Source organism: Lagopus muta, chromosome 2 (genome assembly GCF_023343835.1).
Source record: "Lagopus muta isolate bLagMut1 chromosome 2, bLagMut1 primary, whole genome shotgun sequence".
Lineage (NCBI taxonomy): Eukaryota > Metazoa > Chordata > Aves > Galliformes > Phasianidae > Lagopus > Lagopus muta.
In genome coordinates, this window is record NC_064434.1 from 78,403,640 (window position 1) to 78,431,319 (window position 27,680).

At 41.5% G+C, this 27,680-nt stretch overlaps 2 protein-coding genes across 2 annotated transcripts in view; one reads left to right on the forward strand and one right to left on the reverse strand.

Annotated features, from left to right (window-relative positions):
* Positions 1-27,680, reverse strand: part of EIF2AK2 (eukaryotic translation initiation factor 2 alpha kinase 2) — a 107,004-nt gene that overhangs the window by 20,549 nt on the left and 58,775 nt on the right. The gene's annotated exons all lie outside the window — the stretch shown is intronic.
* On the forward strand, positions 155-4,791 carry LOC125689923 (N-acetylneuraminic acid phosphatase). The gene is made up of 2 exons (XM_048937708.1): positions 155-352; positions 431-4,791. Exons 1-2 carry the CDS (start codon positions 263-265, stop codon positions 1,118-1,120), a joined length of 780 nt encoding a protein of 259 aa, XP_048793665.1. The 5' UTR covers positions 155-262; the 3' UTR covers positions 1,121-4,791.

Here is a 27,680-nt window from a genome sequence, read left to right on the forward strand (position 1 = left end):
TTCCTGGCCTGAGTTACGTAACTCGGTAAGTTTATTTACTAGCAGTAGAATAAAGACGCGAGAGGACCCGCCTTGCTGGCAGCCCCACCCCGCGTCCTACGGGACTCCCTTCCCCCCGCGGCCCCGCCTAGCGCCGGGGCGGGCGCAGGCGCAGGCTTCGGTGGTTTCCGCCGCTCCGTGCCACGCACGGCTTTGCGCGCTGCGGCGGCGGGCGGAGCGCTCCCGGCTGCGGGCCTCGGGCGCGGGGCGGAGAGGCGTCGCCATGGGGGTGCACGGCGTCAAGGCTGTCTTCTTCGACCTGGACAACACGCTGGTGGATACGGCGGCGGCCGGGCGCCGCGCCATCGAGGAGGTACGCGGGGGCGGCCGCGATCGGGCAGCGCGGGGCAGGGCGGCGGTGTCCGGACGGGCTGTGCTCTATGCGTTGCAGGTGGTGAACGCCCTCCGCTCCAAGCACCACTGCGGGGAGGGAGATGCCCGCGGCATCTGCGACAAGGTGCAGGCGAAGCTCCTCAAGGAGTGCCACGACCCCGCCAAGACGTGCATCACCGAGCTGCGGATCTCGCACTGGGAGGAGGCGATCCAGGAGACCATCGGCGGCGAGGCCAACCGCAGTCTGGCCGCGGAGTGCTACTTCTTGTGGAAGGCCACCCGGCTGCGGCACCTGACGCTGGCCGAGGACACGCGGGGCATGCTGACCGAGCTGCGCAAGGCCGTCCGCCTGCTGCTCCTCACCAACGGCGACCGGCAGACGCAGCGCGAGAAGATCGAGGCGTGCGCCTGCCAGCCCTACTTCGACGCCATCGTGGTGGGAGGCGAGCAGAAGGAGGAGAAGCCCGCGCCGTCCATCTTTCACTACTGCTGCGACCTCCTGGGCGTGCAGCCGGCCGAGTGCGTCATGGTGGGGGACTCTCTCGACACAGACATCCAGGGAGGGCTGAACGCCGGCCTGAGAGCGACCGTCTGGTTAAACAAGTCGATGGCGGCCCCGGCCGATGCCTCGCCGGTGCCTCACTACGTCATTTCGTCCGTTCTCGACCTGCCGGCGGTGCTGCAGAAGATAGAGCACAAGGTGAAGTTAGGGACGGACCGTGCGGCGGGCGGGACCGAGGCACGCTGAGGGCTGCAGCGCGGCAGGGAGCTGTTGGCTGTGCTCCTGATAAAAATCTGACCCTAGGGTTTGCAACTCGTGTACTTCATGTTTTTCTTAAGCAGTGGGTGGGCAAGAGCAAGGTTTTCAGTGGAACCGGGGTAAAAACAGAGTATTGGGTTCATATAAAAGATGCAAGCGCAGTTAGCTTAAAATAACTGCTTGTATCTGGAAATTACTTTGACAGACTGGCTAAAACGTGTTTGTCTCTCATGGAAGCCCCTTGTTTCTATGCTGGAAAAGAAAACTGGAATGTTTTGATCATTCAGTGGCAGTTATTTGCCTTGCTGACCTGTAAGTTCAGCAGAAGTTCAGTTCGAACCTTGCCTGCAGCACATTAAAAACATGAAAGTGAGGTGTTATGCAATTTGCAGACCTTCACAGTCCATCTACAGCTTATCTCAGAAACTGAAGTGAGTTTTGCTATTCCTGAGATCAGAATTTATTGATAGAACTTATGTAGCAAACCAGTAGGAAGTGATTTTCTCTGATCCCTTTTCAAGTTTTAGCATTTTTTTCAGTCTTTGCAGTGACTTTTATGGAATCTGTACCTGTTGCTAAAAGTACTTCAGTGTACACACGGATTTGCATTTGTACGGGGGACCATTTATCAGAGGAACTCAATGGATAAGTTTTTACTTTATATCATCTTGGTGCTGCAAATAAGCAGTGTGCTTGTAAATCATACGATGATTTTTGTTGGAACATAATTGATACAACAGGGATATTTTCAATGATCATCTTACTGTACCGTAACTTCTTTGGCAGCTCATATTACTGTTCTGTCTGATTTTATTATGGAATTTTGATCAGACTCACTGGAGAAACTGTTTTTGGTCTTGCTCAGGAATATGACCACTCAGATTCAGCTGCAGCATCAGTGCTTTTTTTTTTTTTTTGACTGTTTGAATAGCACTGCTATACAATCCCTCCTTTCCACTTGTGTTTCATGTGATTTACTCTGGAGAAGGTGTTAGTTGTTTGTAAATGGCTTTCATGACGCTTTTCCATGGAAGTGGAAAACTTGGAAAATGGTGTCATGTGTACAATTACAGTGCTGTGTACAATTTCTTAATGTGTATGTGCTTTTGGTGGAACATTTGAAACTAGATGTTACAGAGATGACCCTCTGAAACGCCAAGATTTCTCTCTCCCAGATTATTATCTTAATAATTTAAATTTGCTGTACTTCACATACTTAATACAAAAGAAATAAGAATTTATTAATTCTTATTAAATTACTTAGCATTAAATTACTTGGCAATAAGTTTAATTTCCATGAAACCAAGTTTCTCCAACGTTGAAATAGATTGACGTGTTAATGCAAGCTTGAATCTCTTTCATCAAATTAATTCTTAAAAATGATGGAACCATCCACATTCTTAATGTCATCTAGCCAAGACCTTTGAGATGCTAGGATGACTGAGTACAGAGGCAGGCTCTGCTTGTACCTATGAGGAAACAGGCGTAAGCCACAAGTGAATTGCCACGTGTAACATGAGCCAGTGGGACTGACTGGACGTGCCTTTGTTACTGGAGTAAGAAGCCTAAGTTAAGATTTCATTTTGCCATTGAAAGTATGAAAACTGGTCACTGGTGTAAAGCTTATGAGCAAAACATTGCTAATGACATTCCTTATAATGAAAGACTAAGAGAAAAATAACGAAGGTCATTGAGCCCGCCAGGAATATTGCTTAAAAGTGGAAGTGTATCCAAAAGGTTAGATGGATCCCTGGAAAGATAACTTAGTTGAAGTAATCTTCCTTCAGTACAGTTAAAGCAAACAACTTTGTTTACAACAGCATCCCAGAGTAGAAGCAATTTAACTGCACTGCTTGCATGGCATCAGGCTGACAGAACTTGTGTCAGAATGAGGTTTCTGACCCAGCTGTGATGTAAAATAATAAATAGAAGTAATTCACAGTTCTGTTTGTCGGCTGGAAGGATATTTATTTACCAGATTACCATTTCTTAATGTAAGTTGAGTCTTGTATTTTCTTGCTTTTGCATCATTCTGAAATAGGATGCTGAGCCTGCTTGTTGTTTAAAAGGTCTCTTGTTTTGTAAGTCTGTTCTTTGTTTTGCACTTTGTTTTAGCCAGTTATTTTCTTATATTTATGATCTATGAAAAAAAATGCTGTAACTGAACACTCAGGGGATAGTGTGGTCTGTAGAGGTCACACCTAAATATACTTTTCCATTGTGAGTGCTGTACCAGGCTGGATGTGACTACCAGCTTCCAGTTAGGGCAATGCTATTATGATGCTGCTATAAAACAAGAAGAAAAGAGACAAGGTATCCATCGGGCATCTTCTTAGAAGCAATTACCCAAAGAACTGGATTAGGTATCTGGAATATCTAAATACTCAAGGTGGTTTTCCTTGATGGAGCTGTTACAGAAAACCAAGTAAAAAATAGTTCTATTAATGAAAATGGAAAAACAAATGTAATGGTGGAATCATTTTCAAATCAAAAGTGAAAACAGATGAATAAAACTGTCAGTATTCAGTTCCAGTTAAGTTCTGGCTTTGCTTAGTGATATGCTCTATTAGGTAAGTTGTCTAGTTTAAATGATACTACCAGAACACACTAAATAAAAGAGAGAAAAAGAAATTATATTTACTTTTAATCACATTTTCTCAGATAAATATCTCCTGAGGTTAATCTTCAGTAATGTTGATTTTAGGTTAAATGAACTATACCAACATTATAATGCCAACTGCATTCAAGACAACCCATGTACTAGTCTAATAAAAGTACTTTGTTTATAAAACCTTGTTTTGCATTGTCTTACTGTCACTTTTTTAAATAGCACAGAATTGGCTTTGAAATCTGTGATGTTTATATATGTTGAATATGTGTAGTTCTCATAATTTCAAAGGCTGAAGCAATAGTTCTGTATTTTTAAAACTTCTTGGCCTGAATGTGTACACCACACTGAATTCCTAACAGTGGTTAGGAATTGCCATGAAAGCATTTGGCTCTACCAGGCATGCAAAGTACCACAGGACCTGCGTGTCACTGCATCTTCATTCTTGTTCGGGGGGCTTTGTATGCATAAGGTGTTGAGGTGCACAGTAACAGCATTAGAAATGGGGATTCTTTTTTTATGTGCTTTTCGGCACAAAATTAGAGTTGGAAGATGGCCCACCTTGTTTACCAAGGTATCATCGCTTTGGATTCCAGGAAAGTTTCTGCAACTATTTCTCACAAGCCTGACGGCAGCTGCAGCTCCTCACAGGAAGCAGAGGGGCAGCGCTGAGCTCTGCTCTCCACCCCAGGGCCCGAGGGAACGGCTCGGAGCTGTGTCAGAGCTGGGGACAGGTTTGGCACCACAGGGTGGCCAGCACCAGATCGGGCTGCCCAGGGCAGTGGGCACGGCCCTGAGCTGCTGGAGTTGCAGGAATGTTTGGACAATGCTCTCTGACATAGGGCTCGGAGTTTGGACAGTGCTGCCTGGAGCCAGGTGGGAGGCTGTGATCTTCGCAGGTCTCTTCATAGTCAGGGTATTCTATGACTTCCTGAAGTAAAGACAGGGATAGCTTCCTGTGCATCTGATACTCTGAACCTGTTCCATTCTTTTCCAGTGAAGCTCTTGTTATGTGGAAACGCCGATAACATGGTTTTGAACTAGAAGTAGTTTGATCTGTCATAAAAATTTCTTATTAGAAAATGAATAAAAATACTATGCTTAAGATTGATTTTTTTAATTAATGCATTTTATGAATAGTTGTCCATGCTTTATTTTCTCCCAGTTTCATTCTTCCCCCATCCACTGATAGAGTAGCTTACTCATCAGAAGAGTATCAGTGGTAGACGAGACAGACCTTGGAAGCACTGTAACTGCTTTAAAACAACTAACAATGAAAATCTAAGAAAGAAAATTACTGTTATCTGAGCAGAATAAATATTGACAGATTCCCCAGGAGTTATAACATGAGTTTGAATAACCAAATTGTAGGAGCCTAAATATACCTTGCTTCCCCTGCTACCAAGTAACATCGTAAGATTTATACGCATGCTTGGGTTCTATATTCTGCAATAGGACAAGTGATTTATGGCATGGTTTCCTATCACCCAGTATAAATACATACAATGTGGGATTACCAGCAGAATCTCTTCCCGTCAGTTCAGATAGAGACTTCAAGAGCACAGGTCAGCTGATCTACATAGAACAGCTACTCTGCAATTACTTATATCCTCCAAATATCTTTTCTCCATAGATTATAATAATATCTGGATGATGGAGTCAAATAGACTTATTAAATGTAACTGCATGAATATGAAATTTTGATTAAAGTCAGAGCTGAAATGGAATCTGTCTTCAAAAGTGATCATCTCAGTACCATGCACATATTCAAAGCCTATTGAGGTCTCATGTAGCTCTGCAGTTGCAAAGAGATTGTTCCGGCAGCAGTATGTGTGCCAATATACCATTCTCCCATCTTAAGAATTTGCCAGACACGGAACAGCCATCACTTGAACCGATTCTTATCTAAGCAATTTAAACACAATCTGTCCCTAGTCCTACATGACTACTCGTGCAGGTAAAGCCAGGGTTAAGGGAGAGGTTGGCAGAGGGCAAAGAACCAACAGCTGATTTTGATAAGAATTGTCTGGGCATGGTAAACAAAGTGCTCAACTGTACATGCAGTGGATGGGTGAACAAGATCAGTCTTCTTTTGAAAAAGACTAAAGGCAAGAAGGGAGGAGTGCAGCTATTGTTCCCTATTCAATTCATTTGTAAAACAGCTGAGAAGGCCTGTCCATAAGTTGTGCCAGAAGTCAGGAAAAAAAATCCTAATCTGGGTGCAAATGCAATCAGGTTCATAAATTGCTAACATTTTAACTTTACTCTTCAGTAGCACCTAGACTTCAGTGCAGCTGGACCTAGCACATCACAAAACTGCAAACATACAGTAACTAATACTCCTTACCTCAAAGGAGTTGGTGGTGTATGCTATAGACTACTATGATTGTAGATCCACAGCTACTGAGTGTACTCTTAACTCTTTTAACAATCAACAAAAAAATAAATATGAGTCCTTCAGTTTTGTTTTTAACTTCATAGTCTTTGGGCACCAGTCCCTCCTCCCATGGGTGGGTGTGGGTGTGTGTGTGTTAAATCAGCACATTTTGCATCATCCATTTGCCCTCTAGCTAACTATCCAATTCTGGTTGTTCTCAGCATTACAATACAGAACAGAACCAAGTAGTGCTGGCTGTTGACATACATAGTGATCTCTTTTTCAGCCTGGCCCTAAATTGGGAGTATTTTTGCTTCTAAGCTATCTTAAAGACTCTTTAAAGAAAAGTCTGTACTAATATAAAACTCATCACCTAGAAATCATGCAAACACAACTAGAAATGCAATGCATCTCTAATGTATGTAGTGTATACTGTTCTTTTGTGCACAGCTTTTACTTTTCTATCAGCCTTGCAGTGGGATTGTCTCCATTATAACTCACTTTCTAGATCATGCTGTGCACATACAGGAGGTGTAACAATGCAGAGATTATGTCAGCTGTGTCTAAAGCAAAAACTGCAACTTTGCACCTATGTTGCAAGGGACCTAAACACAGAGAATCACGCTGCCTGCTCCATATAGCATATAAAAAGCAGATAGCTTTTTATTCTATCTGATAAAAGAAAAAAACAACACAGTTGTGCAAGAGCCTTCTGCTGAGCAGTCCTCAAACACCAGAACAGATGCATTTAAAAAAAATATTAAGTTATAGTGCTAAACATGAAGAGTTAGTCTTCCAGAAATGCAAGCCACATTTCTCAAGTCAGCTCCTAATGAAAGGCTGGATTATAACTCTTCTATATATTTACCATATATTCATATTGCCATTTGCATCCATAGAACTCCCTGAATTCAAATAAAGTTTGTGCACATTTCTGTAAGGTCATTTAGAAGTGACTTTTACCTCCCACTTCTCCCTTTGCTATTTGATCAAATTCATCAATTTATTTAGTTTTATTTCCTTCTCTTCCTGAATCACAGCAGTATCAAGTATTTGGAACAAAGTTCGCAGAGAACTTCAATAATAAATAGCAGAGGAGACAGCCAGCTGTTGTGCCAAGATCATGTGAGTACGTACATTTCTTACTGGCTTCTTGGCAGCTGTGTGCTGCACATGTTTGGGATGTGTTTGTTTAAATAACCTTTCATCCAGTGAAACTTCTATTCATATCAAACAAAAGAAGCAAATTTGTCATTTTGTTAAAAGAAAGCATAAAAGACCTGCTTAAAGCAAAACAAAGTTTTCTGTTAGTCAACTACAGATATCAAAGTTTGTAACGCAAGTTTAAAATACCAAATCTAAGTTGCTTTCCTCAAAGTTTCCAAATCAGTGTTGAAGAATAGCTGACTAAAGAACTGAACATTGTATGGAAAGCAAAACACTGACAATCATTTCCCTGTGTCTGTTCATTCAGATTACCACTGGCTCAAAGCATTGGGCTTTTCTACTATAACTGTATTCAAGAACAGCTTTATCACACTTAGAAAATTCAACTTCCTTATATTTTGGAAATAAGATATTTTTAGGCAATACAGAAGGAGCTGTGCACGTAGTTTAAACTACATTTGAATACACATTTTATTTGATGCACTTAATGCATTCATACACTTTTATTTTTTACATTTTTTCTTGTATTCAGTTTTTCAGTGTATTCCAGGAGTGAACACTCCCAGAAATGCTTATTTTGCCACACCAGCTGTATTGCAAAAATACAATAAGAGGCTCAAGGTGTAGTGGTGTGTGTGAATATTTATGACAGCCGTCACTTATGAAGTTCACTTCAGGTGAAGGATTCAGGGAACAACTCTGTACTTCTCAATGACTCTAGAATGTTACTTGGTATAGTTATGGTTCAGTTTCAGTTGTCCCAAATGCTCGATAACCTTCCCAGAAATAAAGATGAAAAAACATTAAATTTATTCTACTTTCCTTGCTAAACTCACCTATCGCAATTGGACAGATCAGTGCAATGGGAAAGGCATTACAACAAAGGATGTGACAGCAGAAGAATCAGCACGACAGGAAGGTGCTATAAGGGAAGAAAATTGCTCACCCATATCAGAAGATTTCAGGTTCACAGGGGAAAGCTTCACCAAGGAGGGACCTCCAGGATAAGATCCTTCCCCAGTGGCACTCAGCCCTTAAATGAGGTCTAGGAGAGGTGCAAGCAGGCTCCACCCCTTCTGGTCACACAGCTGAATTGCCTTCACCTGTGCTCCCAGGGCTGACCAGGTCCTTTCCCCAGGTGCTCAGTCAGTGGTTCAGGCCGTGACTCAACAGTTACCATACATCACCCTAGCAATTTTTCATGTACTTACGCTGTTTACTGTGTGTCCTCAACAGCAAAACATACAAGCAAGTATAGGAAGACTATTTTCCCCAGATAGTGACCAGTATAAAGGAAATGTCCAACTGGTTGCAAAATTATTACTAATAAAAATGCATCAACTATTTAAATATATGCTTTGTTGCTTCTTTTGCTATGCAAGTGCTAAGAGTCTCACTAAAGTTTTCTTTCAATGAATTACATCATCGTGTATCCTCAAAGTTACTGTGCTATTTCCATCAGAGGAGCATTAGGTCAGGTCTGCCTATTTGAAGTTGTCAGTCTCAACTGTTTTCATTTGTTACACCGGTTGGGTTTTCTTTGCTGTTAATGATGTGGCGTGTTTTAGTGGCACGTAAAATCTCACTGGGGCTCTGATTTGTCATGAAGTCGGCAGTGGTGGACTGACAGCCTTTGTTTGCTGAACTGTTGATGCCTTCTATTGTCCTTTGTTTCAGACATCTAAACAAGAAGGGTCCTGAATGTTCCAAGTGCTTTTTTCCCCCTTTCAGTAAGGAAATGCAAAAACAACACAAACAGCTTGTTTATTTTCCTTTTTGTAAATGTAATTCAAAAATATGTTTTGCTTCCGTCCTTGTGAGCTGAATATTTTAACGAAACCTACTATCTTGATGGCTAAAATACTTTGAGATGTCTATTATCTTTTTCCTTTTACTCTGAACACTTTCTGTGCGTGTGTTAAAACAGATGCAGCTTCATTCTGAGATTCTCCCTAATACTGTATTACTTTTTGTTCCACATTTCTACGCTGTATCTTGAAATGAAAAGCCCCTCCCTTAGAGATCTATTTACTTTTATGTAAGTATACAGAATTAACAGTTTGGTTTTTTGTCCGTTTTGTTCCCATACTGTGCCCCTGTTCAGTGCTATCCTAGCCAACAACCTCCTCCCTTCTTTTGCCATACACAGTAACTGCTCAGATATCAGCAGATTTATGCTGGTATAGAACAGCTTAAGGTTCAATCACTAAGGGTCAGTGCTCTGTTCAGGTTTGTAGGCACTTGCTTCGTATGGGAGCTTCTTGGAGAAGAAGGCTTTTTTCCTCTATTACTGAGTGCCTTTAAGGAGTACAGTGCTCCTTGTAGCCTCCCCTTTGCTAATGAACAAAGCAAATATAATTTACAATTTATAACATTAAATTAAATTTATAATTAAAATTTATAAAATATAATTGAAAACCCTTTCAATGTATTCAAGTAGTGGAAATTTTACAAGACATCAATATCAAGAATAGTGCAACAAGTAGCCAGCTGAAGACTTCATTTCCAGTGTTTCCTCAGCAGATGGCATTAGAGGTTTGGTAGGTACAGCTTCTTTTTCTTCTCTTTTTTTTTCTTCCAATTTTCTGTATTTTTTTCCCCAATCACTATTTTAAATGTAAGACATACCTGGCAGCCATAAATAAGTTGAAGCATTCTTCTTTTCACTGTGCACTACCCTTCTGACGTCATAAATGGTGAGGAGACCCTATTTCAGTAGGCAGCATATAAATACATTGCAAAGCAGTCCTGCTTAGGAGTTTTGGTCTGTGCAGATCGGTAGCATCTCTGTTTTAAGCACAGATATCTGAGGCATATTTTGCAAGAAGCACAGCAGCCTGTTGAACAGGAATGTCCTAAAATCAGCAACAAATTTGTTGGCATTATGATGCCTGAAAGTTCACCCCACTAAGGTATGGGTGCACTGTGCTTGAACTGAGTTAGATTTACATCGTAGCTATTGGATTTAGTTTCAAAAGAGGAATTTAATTCCTGCAGCTAATGCTGCAGTGGCTTCTGTATGATTTCAGGTCCTCCTGCTGAGCTCGTCTTTCTATAGGGTTTCCTTGAGCTGTTTTCTGCTACCACATTGCATTTTTTTGTCTGGTGAACTCTTGGCTATTCCAGGCAGTTCCTACCTTGGCACCTGAAAACACAGGCAGGTTTTCATGGACAAACCTCGTGGCACTGTGTGTGCCATCTCCCCTTGGCTACTGACGACGAGTTTGGTGCTCTGTAATGGCTTTCGTTCCCCTCAAGAGGAGCCCACATACCCACGCAGTGCATTCTGCTGCCTTTGTCCGTGTGCTCAGCAGGTGGCAGCTGAGGATCGGCTATGAGCAGGAGCAGCCGGCAGGCTGCCGCAGCCCCGTGCCACTGCAGGAGCCCGCGTGGGCATCTCTGGCACGGTACTAAATTGACCCTGAAGGCAAAGCAAACCTGGCAGCCCCTGCAGTGTGATTCTGCATTTCTGAATTGTATAGAGCTTGCTCGGTGCATCCTCTGCAGTAACACCTGGCCGTCTTTGGCTGTACTTTGGCCTCTTTAGTTGAGGTGGCTCAGAAGAGACCTTATTGCTCTCTACAACTACCTGAAGGGAGGTTGTAGTGAGCTGGGGGTTGGCCTCTTCTCTCGTGTGATAGAACTAGAGGGAATGGCTTTAAGCTGCGCCAGGGGAGATTTAGGCTGAGCATTAGGAAATACTACTCTAAAAGAGTGGTCAAGCAGTGGAACGGGCTGCACAGGGAGGTGGTAGAGTCAGCGACCCTGGAAGTGTTCAAGGAATGGCTGGATTTTGTGTTGAGGGACATGGTTTAGTGAGTACTATTGGTGATGGGTGGATGGTTGGACTGGATGATCTTGTAGGTCTTTTTCAACCTTGGTGATTCTGTGAATCTGTGATTCTGTACTGTGGATAGGCAGGACAGCTTCTTTGTCCTGATAGAGTTTATATAATGACAAATACAATACATCCAGAGAGCTAAAGGGTGGCATTGTGCAGCACAAGTGCTGCCTTCTCCAGCTTAATAAAGAGAGAATGAGCCTCAGAAAACCAGGGTGACTGGCTGATGGTCACACAGCAGGCTTGGGATGGAGACGGGACTCATAGCCACCAGTTCTATCTGGCCCTTGACAGTGGCTTTGGTTATTGAATCCAAGACAAAGCCTCCTTTGAAGCCTCCCTAGGCCAAGGTCAATAGTGTGGTGTGAGGCTCTGCCCATTACCACGAGAGAATAAACTGTGCAGCAGTTGAATGGCTCAAAACATTCACTGGCACTCAGCAACTCTTCTCACCTGGGAGCACAGCTGTGCAGCAGGAGATACTTCTGGTACATGGAAAGAAGCATTTATACACTGGCTGCCTGTCTTGTGAATGCCCCTGGCACACCTGGGAGCATTTTCAATGGCGATAATGCTAGAGGAGGTCCTCCTATTATGTTAAATAATGAAATCAAACATTCGCATGGAGAAAAATGCCCTAAAACAATCCCCAATACCTTTCTGTGATGCTTAGAAGGTGGGATGCTGCCTTGCCTAAGCCACTGCCTCCTTGACACACACACACCCACACCACATAGGGGGAAAGCAATGAGTTTGAACCTCTGTGCCTTGCTCAGGTCAAAATAACACAAAATACCAATATTTCACTCAAGATCTTTTACTGGAATAGTTGATGAAAATGGTCTACACAGCTTTCACCACTAAGACTATAAACGTTTGTTCCACAAGGCTGACGGAGCCGTGTGCTTCATACCATATTTCCTACCCTCCTTTTCCTTTTCCTGCCCACCCAACTCTCTCTTGTTTCATCCACTTCAAAGGATGTGTTTGCTAAGCTCCCCTGGGCAGGCGTTCCTGCTACAAGTTGTCACGGTACCTAGCATAACATCAGCCCAGGAGGCTGGCCAGTGCATCATGCCCAAAGGAAGCACAACCAATAATTATTTTTTTTTAATGAATAATATTTCTTCATTTATCTGACCTCCTAAAAGCTTCAGCGCTTTTCCATGCACCAAAGACAGCAAATTTTGGAAGTAAAAAGGCCAAGATCTAACATTCCTGCAGATCCCCACAAGTCATATATGAGAAATAACTGATATTTTTTTCAGCTCTTGCTTGCTGCTCTTTGCCTCAGACTCTGGCTACGCTGTTACTGGGGTGACCAAAGAGCCCCACTGTAAATGAGGCATGTGTGGCTTAGGGATGTAATGAAGGAGTCCTTCCTGCTGCTTGTGAAGCTGCTCCTGCCACATGTCCTCAACGAACATTTTACCTCACTGCAGCAAAGCAACGCGGGGGTGATGTCCTCTCTCACAGATCAAAGTTGCTGGGAATTCCCTTTGAGCAAAAGCAGCAGCTGCTACCTCCAAGAAGCTGAGGTATCATGTTTACCTGGAATTTCCCAAGACAAAACCCATAGCTCCTGGCAGGTATTTGTCAGCACACAGCAGACTGGCATGCAGAAAACTACCTTGGGAGGTTGAGTAGTGAGCTTTAAACCTGAACAACATGGGGAAATGGAGACATCTCAGTCATGGACGGCAGGCACCTCTGCAGATGAGCGCAAGGCTGGCGAGAGTTACAGCAACGTCAGGAAACAGGTATACATAAATAACTCATGGGCTGTTTCGGCACACCCTTCATGCTAACCGCAGAATTAATTCCCACAGGATGTTGTCACTGCCAAAGCATAAATGGCCTCAGAAAGATTAAATACGTTTGTGAAGGATGCGTCCAAAAGCGTACACTGAAAATAAAGGGTTGGGCACAGCCTATGCTTCAGAAAGTCTCTACATCACCAACGGGCAGCTAAAAGTGTTTACCAGGAAAAGAATTGCTCCAGAAAGTGCTTCACTTCTCTTCCTTCTTGCCCAGCATCTACTCTTGCCTCCCCTGCATTGCCATCCCGCAGGCACCACAAGGCTGACATGCTTCCAACCTGGCCCCAGTGAGTGTTCTCATACATATTCTTCTCCTCAAAATCTCCACGAAATATCCCCATAATTAAGAAAAAGTTTATGTAATTTGCATAAAATACACAGCTCTCTTTTAGGAAAGATTATGCTAGGAGGCGTCTTGAACCTCACAGATAAATAGCTCAGAAAATGCAGCAGAACTTGCAGATGTTTCAGATACAGTCACTGTGCCTTCTGCCATCTACTGACTGCCTCATCTCTCATCTTCCAGGCACAAGTGACCACTTGAAGGAAAATGTTTTCAAACATACTTCTGGGCACTGCCCAGTTAGCCAGAACATCAGATCTCCATGATAATTATTTCAAATATCCCACGATCCTGTGTAGCACTAAGAAAATACCCAAGGTATGTCTCAGTGAAGGAAATGTCTCACCTCCACCGCACTACAACACAGTCGTTCACAGCCCTGACTGAGGATGAGGGACAGCCCTCCACTTCTATGTGAGGACTCTTCCTTCTACCGGCACGCCTTAACCAAGTCATGTTCTTTCAGGTGGTGTTTATTATATTTATATACAAGGCACTGCTTATGACCAGAGCCAGGATTAAGAAACTTTTAAAATATTGCTTCAAAATAATATATTTCTGTAAATGGATACTAAAAAATTACCCTTTTAAATGTCACATTGTTGGATTTAAAAGCTTTTTATGTGAAATTTGCTCTGGGAACAAGTTCTCAGTAAAGTGAGTTTTGATCTGAAAACATCTCTCACAACACAAGAGGAACTGTGGAAATTGAGCCCCTGTCAGCCTACGAACATTTCAACATATGTGAGTGCCACTGGTTTGCTCAGGTTTAAATTTGAACTTGTACCTTGTACCTCACTCAAGCAGAGCCTCAGGGACCTGTGTGTGTGATGAGTGTGTCCATGGGCAACTGCAGCTGCCCCCAACCCTGTTAGTTATAGGTATATATATAGATTTATGACCGTCTTAATATATTTTTCAAACCTTTACATGGACAGTTCTGCTGCTCCCATTATCCTCTAGTGCCTCCATTTTCCCATTTTGATTTTCCAACAGGCTGGTCAGCTTTCCTGGACTGTATATTTCTTAGGGCTGAACCTAAGTATCAGAACTTAGCTGAATTGGTAAAAAATCAGATACTAACAAAATTGGCACTTGTGAATGAGATCTGCCATTGTAAGGCACCATATAGTGAGAGATCCGTCCTGTTAAGGAACAGCACAAAGTGCACTGCAACATGATGTGTGCAGCATAAAATGCAAATAGATAATACCATTTTGATGAAGAATTGGAATTACTATTATTTCTAGCCATGAAGCATGGGCAGGTGTAAGAATACAAGCTGGACATTTTCCAAAAATATTTACACTCTTGCATCTCTCTTTCATTATGCAGTCACCATAACTTTCTTGAAACCCATTTCCCCAGCCCTCAGTCAGAGCACACCAGCTCACTTGCGTGCTAGCTGAAACACAATGATTCAGCAGTAATGGCTTGAAAAGCTTTCTGCGTCCATGTAAATCAGTTTCTTGCCACTGTGAGCCTAAACAAACTGTGGCCTCTTTCCAGGAAAAAGGAAAATAACTCCTTATTTAAATCTAAGACGCTGTTGTAAGTTTATCTTAATGAGGTAGTTACAGCCTTCAGCACTCATTCTTTAATTATTTGGAGGAATCCTCTAGGACGTAGTGAAATGGAATGGTAGGATATTAATCTGGGCTAGAAAAATCCAATTATCAGAAACAAGCAGGCAGCTTTTCTAAACAACATCCATTACATTCTGCAGGATCCAAGTTTTAATTAAAACAAACAAAGCTTTGGTGTTCTGGATACAAAGGAGACCTCCAAGCCTCCCAGTCCAGTTCAGGCTCCACTGCCAATTCTGTCTTTCTCTGGCTTTATCTATATTCAAAGCCATACCAATTTAACTTCCAAGCAGTTTTTAATCACATTCGATGAAATAGATGCTAACCGCTGCAGAAATGCCCTTAATTTGATTTAAATAAGGTTTATATCAGCCTGGTTAATTGAGTTTATTGCCACCTTCTACTAGCAAATATAACTTTTAAAGCTGAATAGAAGGGATTATACGACCAAGTTTGAATTATACACCAAACCAACATAATTTTGAAGGCAACTGTTACCTTAGTTAGGGAAACCTTGTTCTGAGAGAGGAGCTGGGCAGCTGCTGTCACCAAAACAGGAGCCCATAAAAAGCAGCTGAGGCTGGGGGTGTGGTGATGCACTGGCTCAGTCCCTGGTGCCATGGGCTTTGTGGGGCAGGAGTTCTGCACTGATGCTGTTTGGTACTCAGGACAGCACGTCAGTGGGTAGCAAACAAATGAGCTGCTCTGTATCAAAAGAACTGGATGAAATAAGTGAAACCTGAGTGCTGTGGTAGCATAGCTGCAAGGACAGTTCTTTTCAAAAGATTATAGGAATTTTTGTGTTATGTATCAGGACAAAAAAAATGAAGATACGTGTACCTTTAGTTACACTCAGCCCCAAGAAGATGTGGTCCCTACTCAAAGGAACAGGAGCTCTAAACAGACAGATTGCATAAGGCAAAATTCTGTGATTTATAAAAGAATACTTTTTGACTAACATACTGATCCAGCTGGTGACAGGATACCTTATTCTGATGGATTTCTTCTGCTGCTAAAACTGCTAAATAAATTCCTTTCTCAGATCTTGAGATCTAAAAACAAATGGCTTATCCTCCCACAGCGTGCTGATAATGTGTTATCCAGCTCAGCTAAACAGATCCAGCCACAAGCAGAGAGACATTTTTAATAAAGATGTCTATTTAAGAATAACTTTAATGCTACACATCACGCAAATCTGATCTCTTTTTGTGTTCTTTTTTTAAGAGAATTATAATCAGATATTATTAACAAACTCTTTGTCTTGCCTGTTCTAGCCCAGTTAATCATAAATGTTGTTGCCCACATTTATAATTCCCCCTGTATTAGCAATTCAGCACACTCCTTTAGATCACCCGTTACCATTGCAGCCGAAACACTCACTGCTTGTTAAGGATACTGCAAACACCACTGCAATATACTGAAGTGGCAGATTATTATAACAGAAAAAGCTGCACTAATGAACGGCAGATGGGTTTCATTTGTGAATTTAGCATTTTCAGACAATTCCTGTTCACACATCTTCCTATGACCATCACCCAACAATAAGAGGAAAGTAGCAAAGTCCCATGATCGAGCACAGTAACAGGACCCCTAGTACCTCCACAATGACAAAAAGTTGCATTTAAATGTAAATGTCATGAGTGAGAAAAGAACTGCTGTCAGCTGGAATAGCCCCGCTGAAGACAAGGAAGCTCTGCAGCTGCACGTCAACATCATGTCCAGCCTCCATGGCTGGGATTTCTCTTCAAGTTCATAGCACCCTCAGCTAGAGAAAACAAATCTTTCCCTTCCCTTCCCTTCCCTTCCCTTCCCTTCCCTTCCCTTCCCTTCCCTTCCCTTCCCTTCCCTTCCCTTCCCTTCCCTTCCCTTCCCTTCCCTTCCCTTCCCTTCCCTTCCCTTCCCTTCCCTTCCCTTCCCTTCCCTTCCCTTCCCTTCCCTTCCCTTCCCTTCCCTTCCCTTCCCTTCCCTTCCCTTCCTTTCTACAAAATACTATTTTTTTTTTACCATTAGCTGTGCATTTTCACCAGCAATCAATAAGAGCCTGCATGCCGCACTTGTAAAAATCATGCCCCAGTGGAAGTGATTCACAGCTGCTGTCACCACAGGTGAAATATACTATCACCACCTCAACGTTCAGCAAGCATCAATGAATGCCAGTGGGTACCACTTTTTCACCCACAGAAGAATGACACACCTTTACTTTATCTGCACTTCCATATCAGATGCCATTCTTTCAGATTGCCCCCCAGCTACCATCTGTCACAAGGCAACAAAATGTAATCTTGTTTTTTAATGTAATGCAATTACAACAAAATGTAATGGAGTGTTGGTGGGAAGGCTCCACTCTGGAACTATGCCACCAACATCCACCTCTGATGTCACGGGCCAATGTCATAACATAGGAAGCATTATTTTCAGAGCAGCCCTTGTAGTTTTCATTATGTAAGTATCTGGTTTGATTTTGGATTCTACTACTTTTATTCTGTTCATTTTATTAAAGTTCTTTACCAAAATAAAAAGCATTCCAGTATTTCCTGTATGTTTGCACTGTGCACGTAATGATCAAATGAATATTTTTAAGCATCTTCGTGTCATTATTCATTCAGGAAAAAAATGCTGAACTGATCTATAAATTACATACGGCTTTATGTATTAATAGTTGTTCACCTTGTTTACATCTCCTTTCCAAAATCAAAGTAGCCCTGTCATCTTTTGTTTCACTTCAAATGAAAAGCTTCTAATTTCCCTTACTGTTTTTATGATTCTTTTTCACTTGTCCTATGTTCTAACTCACATTCTCAATATTGAGCTTCATTTTCCCACTTCTGCTTCTTGATATTTTCTACTTTTATTTCTATTTTTCTATTTCTGTTTTTGAAATGTTCTGAAAAAAAAGGTCTCTGAAATGTCTACTTACATAAAAGTGGTGATAATGCATTGATGATTGTGCTGTGGTGTGATTTACCTCGCTTGGAGACATTAGCATTTGCACAGAGCTCACTTTGAAGCGGCTGAGTCTCACGGGAAAACTGACATAACTAAATTACACTGGAGCACAACGCCATGTTGCCACCCTAACCATCAGATATAATAGCACAAAAATGTATATTAGAAATTCTAGAAGTGTTGCATCATGTTTAGATCTGAGAGATTTGTTTTTAACATCTTGTTTTTAAAAAATGTGATCTCAAGCCTTACAGTTTGGAGATCTGAGAATGCTGACTGCACCTGGGAAGCGTTTTTAGAAAACTTTCTTTCCACAAAAAACTCTGAGGCTGAATTTGACTCAGTCATCTCTGGAAAGTCAGAGGTGCTCAACCAATGTATTTTGTCCACTGCAAAGATAACTGCCTTCTTATTTTCCTGCCCAGACAAATAATTATGAAATCAGTTGTTCACGCATTTCTAGTCTTTTTTTCTCCAATCTAGTAAATCCTTAATTTAAAAAAAGATACATTAAGACAACAAGAATCAAGTAGGTAAGGAGTACCCAGGGTATGAACTGCAGATGATCCAGGAGGCCATGGAAAGTGGTCCTCACTGAGTGCTTTTAGATAAAGGTGTACAAGCAAAGAGGTTCCTCTCTTTCACTCCCACAATGTTTTTGTGGAATGACAGTGGCCATTAATCCAAAAAAGCCTTGGCAATCTCTGAGTCCCCTAAAGCACCTATTTTTCCAAAAGGAGAAGATTTCATCTCAATGTTATCACCAGGGTGTTCTTGCTCCTCTCAGGCTCAGCTGGCTTTCCCAGCAATAGGAAAGATGAATAAAGACGGTGAAAGGTTTAGATTAAGTGGTTTCCTCGGTAAAGAGCAATCTGCATGAGGACATTTTCATCCCAGGAAGACAGTGCTCTTGTTGATGCTACTGCTGTTACTGCTACTGCTTCTATTTCAGAATGCTTCAGTCTGCTGTAGAAAGAAGAGCCTACAGGAGCAAGCCTACTCAAGGGGAGAGCTGGGTCTTTCCCCACTTCCTTGCCCATTGCAGTTGCCCACTCCCTGGGGCAGGCGTCTCACAGGAGCTCGGCAGCGCCTCACCTCCAGCTTGTACCCAAATTTCAGAGAAGCCTCCAACCTTCTTTCCACATGGGCTTGGATCTGGAGGCAGGGCTGACGGTTCCTCCGTTGCAGACACCCAGATAATAAGGCTGACAATTGCAAAGGCCATATATTTAATTTCCCATGGGAGTGTTGCTGCTGAGGGAGCATTGCACAGGCAGATATGGCAGAGCTATTGCCAAGGCTTATTTCATTTAATTGCAGCGCCTCATTACTGACAAACATCCATTCATGAAAGGTGTATGTTACTTTATAAAGTGTATAATGTCTTCTCTTAGCACGCTCTCTGAGCTTGATCTCACTCGGTGTTTTGTGGGGAAGTCTCTGGACTCTCAGGAACTCGGTCGGAGACACAACAGCACACCAATGTGGTTAAAAGCTATTAGTCCACTTTATCGTTAAGCACTACTCTATTTATACATGTTAACAGAGCATTCTGCAAAACACTCTTCAATCATTCACACAGATGCTTATCCAATCAGAACCGAGATGTTCTTTCTTCTTCTAAAGGTGTCCTTGGTTCTCATGCTGCTTATCTTGCTCCACAGTTGTTGCTCTGAACAGTTTTTTCTTGTGTTCCCACAGTATTTGATCTAGATGCCATCAGACATCAATAAATGATTATTATTCATAATGAAGAAGGAAGACCTAGCACGAGGTAGAATATTTCTGAAACAGCACCAGAAGCTGAGCATGAACCCAATAGGAAAACTGAAATGGTAATTTGTGCAAGGTATACATACACATACAGGCAAATTCAATAATTAAATAGAACTTATTTCTCCACCTAGTTATGTCAAGCAGTTGTTTTGTTAAATGCTTTGTCTTTGTGAAGAGGCTGGGTTCCCACAGTGGTCTTTTTTGTTATCAGATGCTTCTTCTCACAAAGGATCATGCCACAGGGTGAAACATAAATGCTAAGGGTATGACAACTCATCTATGGAGAACACTATCATGGCTGTCACTTCATCATCTCCAGCAGATAATAGTAATGGCAGTCTGCCTATTTCCATGCTGGTTTATGACCTCTGAGACATGGCTACACAGCCAACAGCTTCTGAGTAATATGACTAAGCTGAATGGGGACAGGGGACAAGATTTCAAGCACACATCAGGTTTTCAGGAGATTAGATGTATCACAAGAACCTCAACAAAATCCACATGTAAACTTGTTTGAATATATATGCTGTTGTAGGTTGAAACCAGCTGAAAGCAACAGGTAGGATGCTTTACAGACCTAGGGTGTAGGTCAACAAGCACCTGATCATCAGACCAGCAGAGAGGAGGGATTCAGTTAGAGCACTCTTAGGGTGAGGGTTTAAAAAAAAAAGATGGAAAAAATGTGAGGGAAGGCTGTGTCATATCCAGGCAAAGGCTCTGCACTGTCTGACATTTACTGGGTTACAAGGCCTGGGCTGCCACCCAGCAGCACTCCCAGAATTCAGGAGTAGAGGTGATGAGGACACATCCTGAACCATGGACAGCAGCAGGCACCTCACTGGTGGGGCTCATGGCAGCAATATGTGCTCACCCAGTTTGCCAATAGCTTCAGGAAGGCTCAGCTCCTGCCAACTGATGGCATGAAGTCAGCAAAAAGCCTTCAGGTGACAAAAACAAGCCCCTTACTGCCCAAGTTATTCACATCGCTGTCTTCAGGAGCTGAGTAAGCCATTAGTTTCTCCCAGAAATATCACTTTCCCTTGGTAGCTTTCCAGGGTAGCGCTTGCCAAAGCCTTCCTGAATGGTACAGGTAAGAACATCCTTTCTCTTTTATCTTCGTTTTAAGTTCCCAGGCTAAGCTGTAGGCTCCTTCCTCCTCCAAATCCCAGCTCTCAGCCTCATCAAAAAGCTGCAGTCCAATTTATAGCATATTTTCTCATCCCTAAGCAGGCAGAACTTCAAGTCCTTCTGCAAAACTTCCACAATTACAACCTAAGGTTGCATAATGAAATAACAGTGCCAAGTAATGGTAAGCATCATATTTCCTCAGAAGCGTCCTCTTCAGCAGTCGGGAAGGTTTAAAAATTCCCAGTCCTTTTTCAAATAGCATGCATAAAAACACAGGGAAGTGCCTGAAGAGCACATAGTGCTGTGTTAAACAGGCACATTCTCAGTGGTACTAAAACACTGATAACATTTTTTTTCTAATGAATGCCCACCTCCCCTCCCGTGTTCAGCTTATCTCATCCTTTATCAGCCCCAGATGAGACAGGCACAGTGGGAGAATTTTATTAGTTTTGTTGTTCCATGTTTGACCAGTATTTGACAATTTGACAGTAAAAATCCTTTTCCTTCACTTATCACAATCCTCCCCTTTCCATTTCTTCCCATTAGCACATTCCTGTACAGCTCTGGGCTGACCTTGGCTTTTCAAATCAAGAGCAGGGCTCTTAGGATCAGGCCTTTACCAACTCATGAGAAAATATTGAATGTTTGCCATCAAGTACACCTTCTAATACGACATTGTTTCCCAGCTAGAAGAGACAACAGCCACTTGTAAGCCAAACCTGACTTCTGCTGTCATCTATGGGAATTCACTTTCCTAAGAATCATCACTGTTCCTGTTCCTGTGATAACTACATTTCACTTAATTATAGTGAGTATGGGAATTTGCCCCAAGAGACTTCTTCAAGTCGTAACATAAACTCACACAGTATAAAAAGGTGGGGGGAAAGTATTCTGTTTCTTTGAATAAAGTTTTACACCATGTATCACAGCCAAAAGCTGCTATTAGAGTTTTTACATAAATGGCATTTAAGAGCATGAGCATTAACGGGAAGGCTACGCTCATGCTAAAGCAGATGCTGCAGAGAGCGGTTCACTTTCTCACCAAAAGAAGCTAAAGCACAGACAGATGTGTCACTACTTCCACAAGTCACATATTTAATTAGAATTAAATTAAGTAGATTACTTCCTTTGCCTGTATGGCATAAAAAGCCTGTATAATTACAGAAGAGAAGGCCATCCTGCAGGCCATTTGCTGGCATTGTATCTGTGCTGATTCACCTGATCTGGAGCCAAGCTCCCCTTTAATCTTCCAAGTCTTGTTTCAGTTTGAGGAACAGCCAAACACACCCAGTTGGGCTGTGCATATTAGGTTTCCCACTATCCACTAAAAAAGGAAAATAAAGATTAGATTACTATTCTAACAGGATTTATTTATTTTAGTTGTAAACTCTTGTGATCCTGAAGGTCAGGGTTTAATGAAAAATAGAGAAGAGTGAAGGAAAGACTGACATGTGATTTCTTTCATGCATTTTGTATGTTAACAGATGAGGAAAATGTTTTTTGGTCAAGGAACACTGTTGTTGTAGTTGTCACACCATGTTCTAGTGACACTGTGTCCCTGTTAGCACAAAGCAATTCTGATCTACAGTAGCACAGATAATAGTGATGCTAGGAACAGGGACAATTATGATGATGGTAATATCACTAACAATATTTTTCATCTGTGAGAGTAAAGAGCATCCCAAGTAGTGTTTATTGGAGGACCTTATCCCACTTTCGACCATCTGTCAAACATAAGCTGTGTTTCTTCCATGTCACCGATGAAGTCTTGCATTCCAACAAGTCTTTTCATGTGACTTGTTTCCCCTGAAGCACATCTTAACAAAGTCCCCTGTGGGCTGGTAATTTCTCACTAACACCTTGAGATCCATTCAGGCCAGTTAATTTGGTAGATGACCTCTGGACTACTGCATTTGAAGCAGTGACAGTGACAGGAGCAGAATCAATCTGCCTAAACCCTCCTTTGCTTTCTTTTGAGCAGGACTCCTTCACCCAAAAAGGTTCTTTTCCTTTTAATTGAAGATTTCATTATCAAAAGATAATGTATCTGTGAGTGCCACAAGGATTGTTGATTCTATTCAATTCTATCAGTTCTAAAAAGAAGTTTGAGTAGCCAGCCCCCACAAGGCCAGGTGAGCTGCCCCAGGTGCTTTAGAGGGCATTCACATTAGCTGCTCCTCCAGCCTCTGAGTGCATTCTTTTTATCTGTTTTCTGTAACTCTTACAACCAGAAACTATTCTCAGTCTTCAACATATTCCTTTGGTTACTTACTATTTACTACTTTAGCAAAGTTCACAAAAAATACTTTTTTCTTTCCTGATCAAATACAAATCTCAACCCTGGCAGAAAGGCAGACAGACCTTCCAAGAGATTTGGAAGAAACTGTGACTGAAGAAAACTGATCAAAACTATCAAAAATAGTGACAAGAAAGTATGAACCATTATGGACATGTGACATTGCCTGCCTGTGGCAGGGGGGTTGGAGATTCATGATCCTTGATGTCCCTTCCAACCTGGGCCATTCTATGATTGCCCTTTCCTGCCTAAAGGAAGGGACAGACTAGAAATTACTAGAGTTCATTAGATCTTCTCCTCACAGTGGAGTGGTGAACACTGATGAACTGCTGTCTTGATTTGTGCCAGGGAACTGGTAAGCTTATAGACTCGTTCATGGGACCAAACTAAGCACTGAGAAGCACTTTTCTTTCTAGTCAATGTAGTCATTTCTACCTGCTAGCGCCTTAAACTTCCGTTGAGAAAAGATCCTGCCTGACTAACTGAGGTTAGTAGTCTGACAGCAAACTGTGCTGTTTACTCTGTACAGGGGAGACTACATCTCCCCTGGGAGCTGGAACTGAATGTCATTCATCATATCTTCTAATTTCAGAACCTGCAAAGGCTGAAGGCTCCTTTTACTGATGACCACATAATTGTACCACAGAAGGCAGAACTGGCAACGCATAGCAAATGCAAGTATTTAGTTACAGTGCCATAACTGGAAGACAAAGGTAGGCAACCAGAAGCCATAAGAAAACTAGAAGTCCTGAGCTTCCTGTGGTGCATAGGTAGAATGCACCATCTTGCTTCATCCCTAGAAGCAAGAAAACACTGAGCAAGGAATGAACAGTCATGAGTTATGAAACAGCTGCAATTTTTTACGCATGAAGACCTGTGGTTGGTATCCTCATTTCCTCTCAAGTCCAATCACCAACAACAAGAACAAATTTTTCCTCAGTCCACAACTCTTTTTTGAGGCATAAAGTTGCAACCGTTTCAGTGTTCCTAACCCTATAATGAATTAAAAGCAAACATCACAGACTCTGATGTCTGGTTGTTGAAGTGACAAAGAAACCACTTTCTTTGCCAGTATCCCATGCACATCGGAACTGAATAATAATGTTTTGATCTATGAGCCTGCTATGTTGATACACTGAAATAAAAAGTACTCATCCAAACCACATACCTTGGCAGTCTGTATCCTGAAAGACAACAAAGACGTAGTCTAAAAACCTGGCAACCTTCCTGGCACGCTACATTTTGGGCTTAACAAGTCAGTCACGCTATGCTGGCTCTGTGGTTTAACCATAACGCAATAACACAGTGGGAAATTCTGGAATTTGGGTTCACAACACATTGTTCCTACTGGCCCTCAGAAACTGGAAGAGCTAAGACAATAGCAAGGGAACTCCCTGAACTAGGAAGGCATGCTTCTTCCCGTAATCCACTTCTAGTGAATGAAAGGTGTTAAATGGAGAATAATACTTACCACTTACTGTAACACCCTTCTGTTATTTCCCTTTTCTCTGTGGTAGGGGTTTTCTAAACCCGAATAATTGAACCATGAACATAACACTTGCACACCTCTTTTTGAACGTTAACCAGCAACTAAGTTAGCAGATTCAACCAGGGGTCCTAGAAGCAGAATGATGGCGAACTCCATAATGGGTGAAAAGACACTCCACCAGCATGTCTCCAGTCAAGGAACCTTTAGAAAATCAAACCTGACATCTACATCAGACTTAACAGCAGAAATGTTCTAGAGCACAGCCTGTAAGCCCATGGATAAAGGCAGCATATTGACACTGCAAACAGATCAAATGTCACACATTCATTGGAATTATTTGAAGTCAACAAACACGCAGACAAAAAAGATCTCTTGGATACTGTCTGAGTTTCTAAAATACATCAGAAGCAGGTATGACAAAGAAAGTTCTTTAAGAAATTAATCTGATATAGAAAAAGCAAGATGTCTCGGGCAGATAAAGGCATTGAATTGTTAAGACACATTGGAATAATCTCGTTAGTGTAAAGACATATGTCTTCTCATAGCCTTTTTTCCCACATCCAAAATGTACTAAATTAGAGCCAGCCACATTTTTTAATCCAGCCTTCCTTTCAAAAAAAAAAAAAAAAAAAAAGAAAAAGGTCTTGTTCATATATTGTGAGGATAGTACTACAGGTTTTCATTTTTCATTGACGCTTCAAAGGCAAACAGTAGTGCCACTGATGATGCAAGGCAGTGAGAACATCTTTTCCACTGGGAGAAGATCAAGCATTTTGCCTGTCTTTGGAAAGAACTTCATGAATAGTAAACCAGTGGCACTAACCTCAATATCAGGAAGAGCTGTTGAACAAATCACTAGGCAAACAATTTGCAGATATTTAGAAGACATCAACGAGACTACCAGCATGGGTATCTGAAGAACTGGTCTCTGACTTAGTGAGTATATTGGAAACACCACTTACTGATACCTACTGACTCAACATGGTTTTCAACATCATTCTACACAGTATTCACATAAGCAAGTTGGTATAATGAGCCCAGGTGGACGAAAAGAAAACGCTTTAAAACAGCATATATCAAGAGTTTGGTGCCTGTTTTCATGCTCCTGTAAGGACTTGTCCTGTGCACAGTTCTAATCAGTACTTCAGAGAACTTGGAGGACAGAAGAGAGAGTAGACAAAAAGCTTTCTTAAAGCATTTTAGAGACTGGAATGAGTATTCAAACTTAACTGGAGCAATTTTAGAGACTGGAATGAGAATTCAAACTTAACTGGAGCAGTCAGAAAGAGTAAAATCTAAAACCAAGAATCATATTCAATAATGACAATGCATCATACAGTACTTGCTAAAGAAAAATCAAATGCACAACTAAGTGTTGTGTCAAAAAAAGAGGCTGGAGATGAAGCTGATTGTAAGCTAAATATGAAGTAATACTTCAATAGTACTAATTCATTTTAACTGTATTAATGGCAGTATCGTACATATCTCATTGGAGATAATGATAGCTTTCTTTGATAGAAGAGACTTCAAATGCTACACTATGTTCAATTTTAAAAGATGAGAAACCAGAGAGAGTCTAGATGACTAAGTGTTGAAGCACTGAAAAGATTGGCTTGCTCATCCTAGAAGCAGGCACATCTGGGAGGCTGATTAAAGAATAATTTTCCAGTGGTGTGCTGGGAAGGTTCTTTGAGAAAGGACTCTGATGTTTCTCTCCACTCAGAGAAAGATGAGAAGAAAATATCTTAATTTGAAGCAAAGAGGATTTAATTTGGGTGTTGGAAAAGAACAAAATAAAAATAACTGACACTTTTTTATTGGAGTTCTGATAGAATAGGCTACTTACAGATGTTGGAAATGTTCAGAAATACACTGGACAAGCACTTCTAAGGAATGCCTAAATACAATTAATCTTCTCTAATTATATTCACTAAGGGCTATTACAAATACAATTATAAATGCCTTCTAAGCTTGCAATTTCATTTCTAAGTTGATATTTGTGGACCCTTGTAAGGTTACCACCTTTTATTCACACTGAAATTGAGTCAGCTGTATGTCCAGTAATAAATACTCTAATGCTCTATATGCTTCCTTATTTATATATGAACATTACTGTATTTGCTGTTTTCAACTCAAGGAACCAGCACACAGGCCTTACATGCTTTACTGATGCAATCCACCAGTAAGTGAGGACAGAGGTTTGAAAGGTTATGATTCCACAGCATATGCTGTCTGTGCTGTGATACCACCTGCAGTCTATGACTGATAAGTCATCAAGGGAGTGTAGCCTCTGTGAATAACCATTACGGGCATTCGGTATGCTTTCAGTTCCACGCACCACTTTAAAATCATATCTTTTCTGCCAAAAAAATAGTCTCTAAGCTTCTAAGATTTTTTCCAGCTACAGGATGGGGGGGAAACAATACAATCTGACAAAAATAAATTCTGATATGTGAAGTTCTGTTCAATACACTGTGACAGCTGCTAAAAAAACTCCCGATGTGGCATCTGCACAGAACAGAATACGCTGCATACAGATAGGAAACAGATGTCTTCTAAGTGGAGGGATATATTTTAATCTCAGTCATTACATACCAACTTTTTATTTTCCCCCATAAAAGTATGGGTCCTTTAGGTTTTCATTTTTCTTTTTAAACCGTATCATTAATATTATTGAAGACTACAGAATATTCTGTGAAGGTTAGATTTTTTTCTCAAAGGAAATGTGAAGTTCTTGTAAATGAAAACACAACTTCATTGTATAAAAAAATCTTCTGCAGACAGCACATTTACCTGCCCTAATTACCACTCTTACACAGGCTGTATGACAGCTTCCACCATCAGTATTTATTAATTCAATCACAGATACTTTGTTTTTCTTCACAGCCCAAGTTTCAGAGAAATAGCACACAGATAGTATCTGTAACATTTCTGTCTGGCTCATGTTACCTCTTGTGACGAGTGCAACATCAGCTCATTTACAGGCAGAACCCCTAAACATGGGTCACTGCTGGGAGGTGTCATCAAGAGAGTACAGTCCTGCCATTACATGAAGATTACACTAATAAAAAGAGGGGAAACCAAACAAACAAACAAGTAAAAATACACCTCAGAAGATTAGAGAAAAATATTCTGAATTTCTTATCAGACACGAACTGACATAATTCCCAG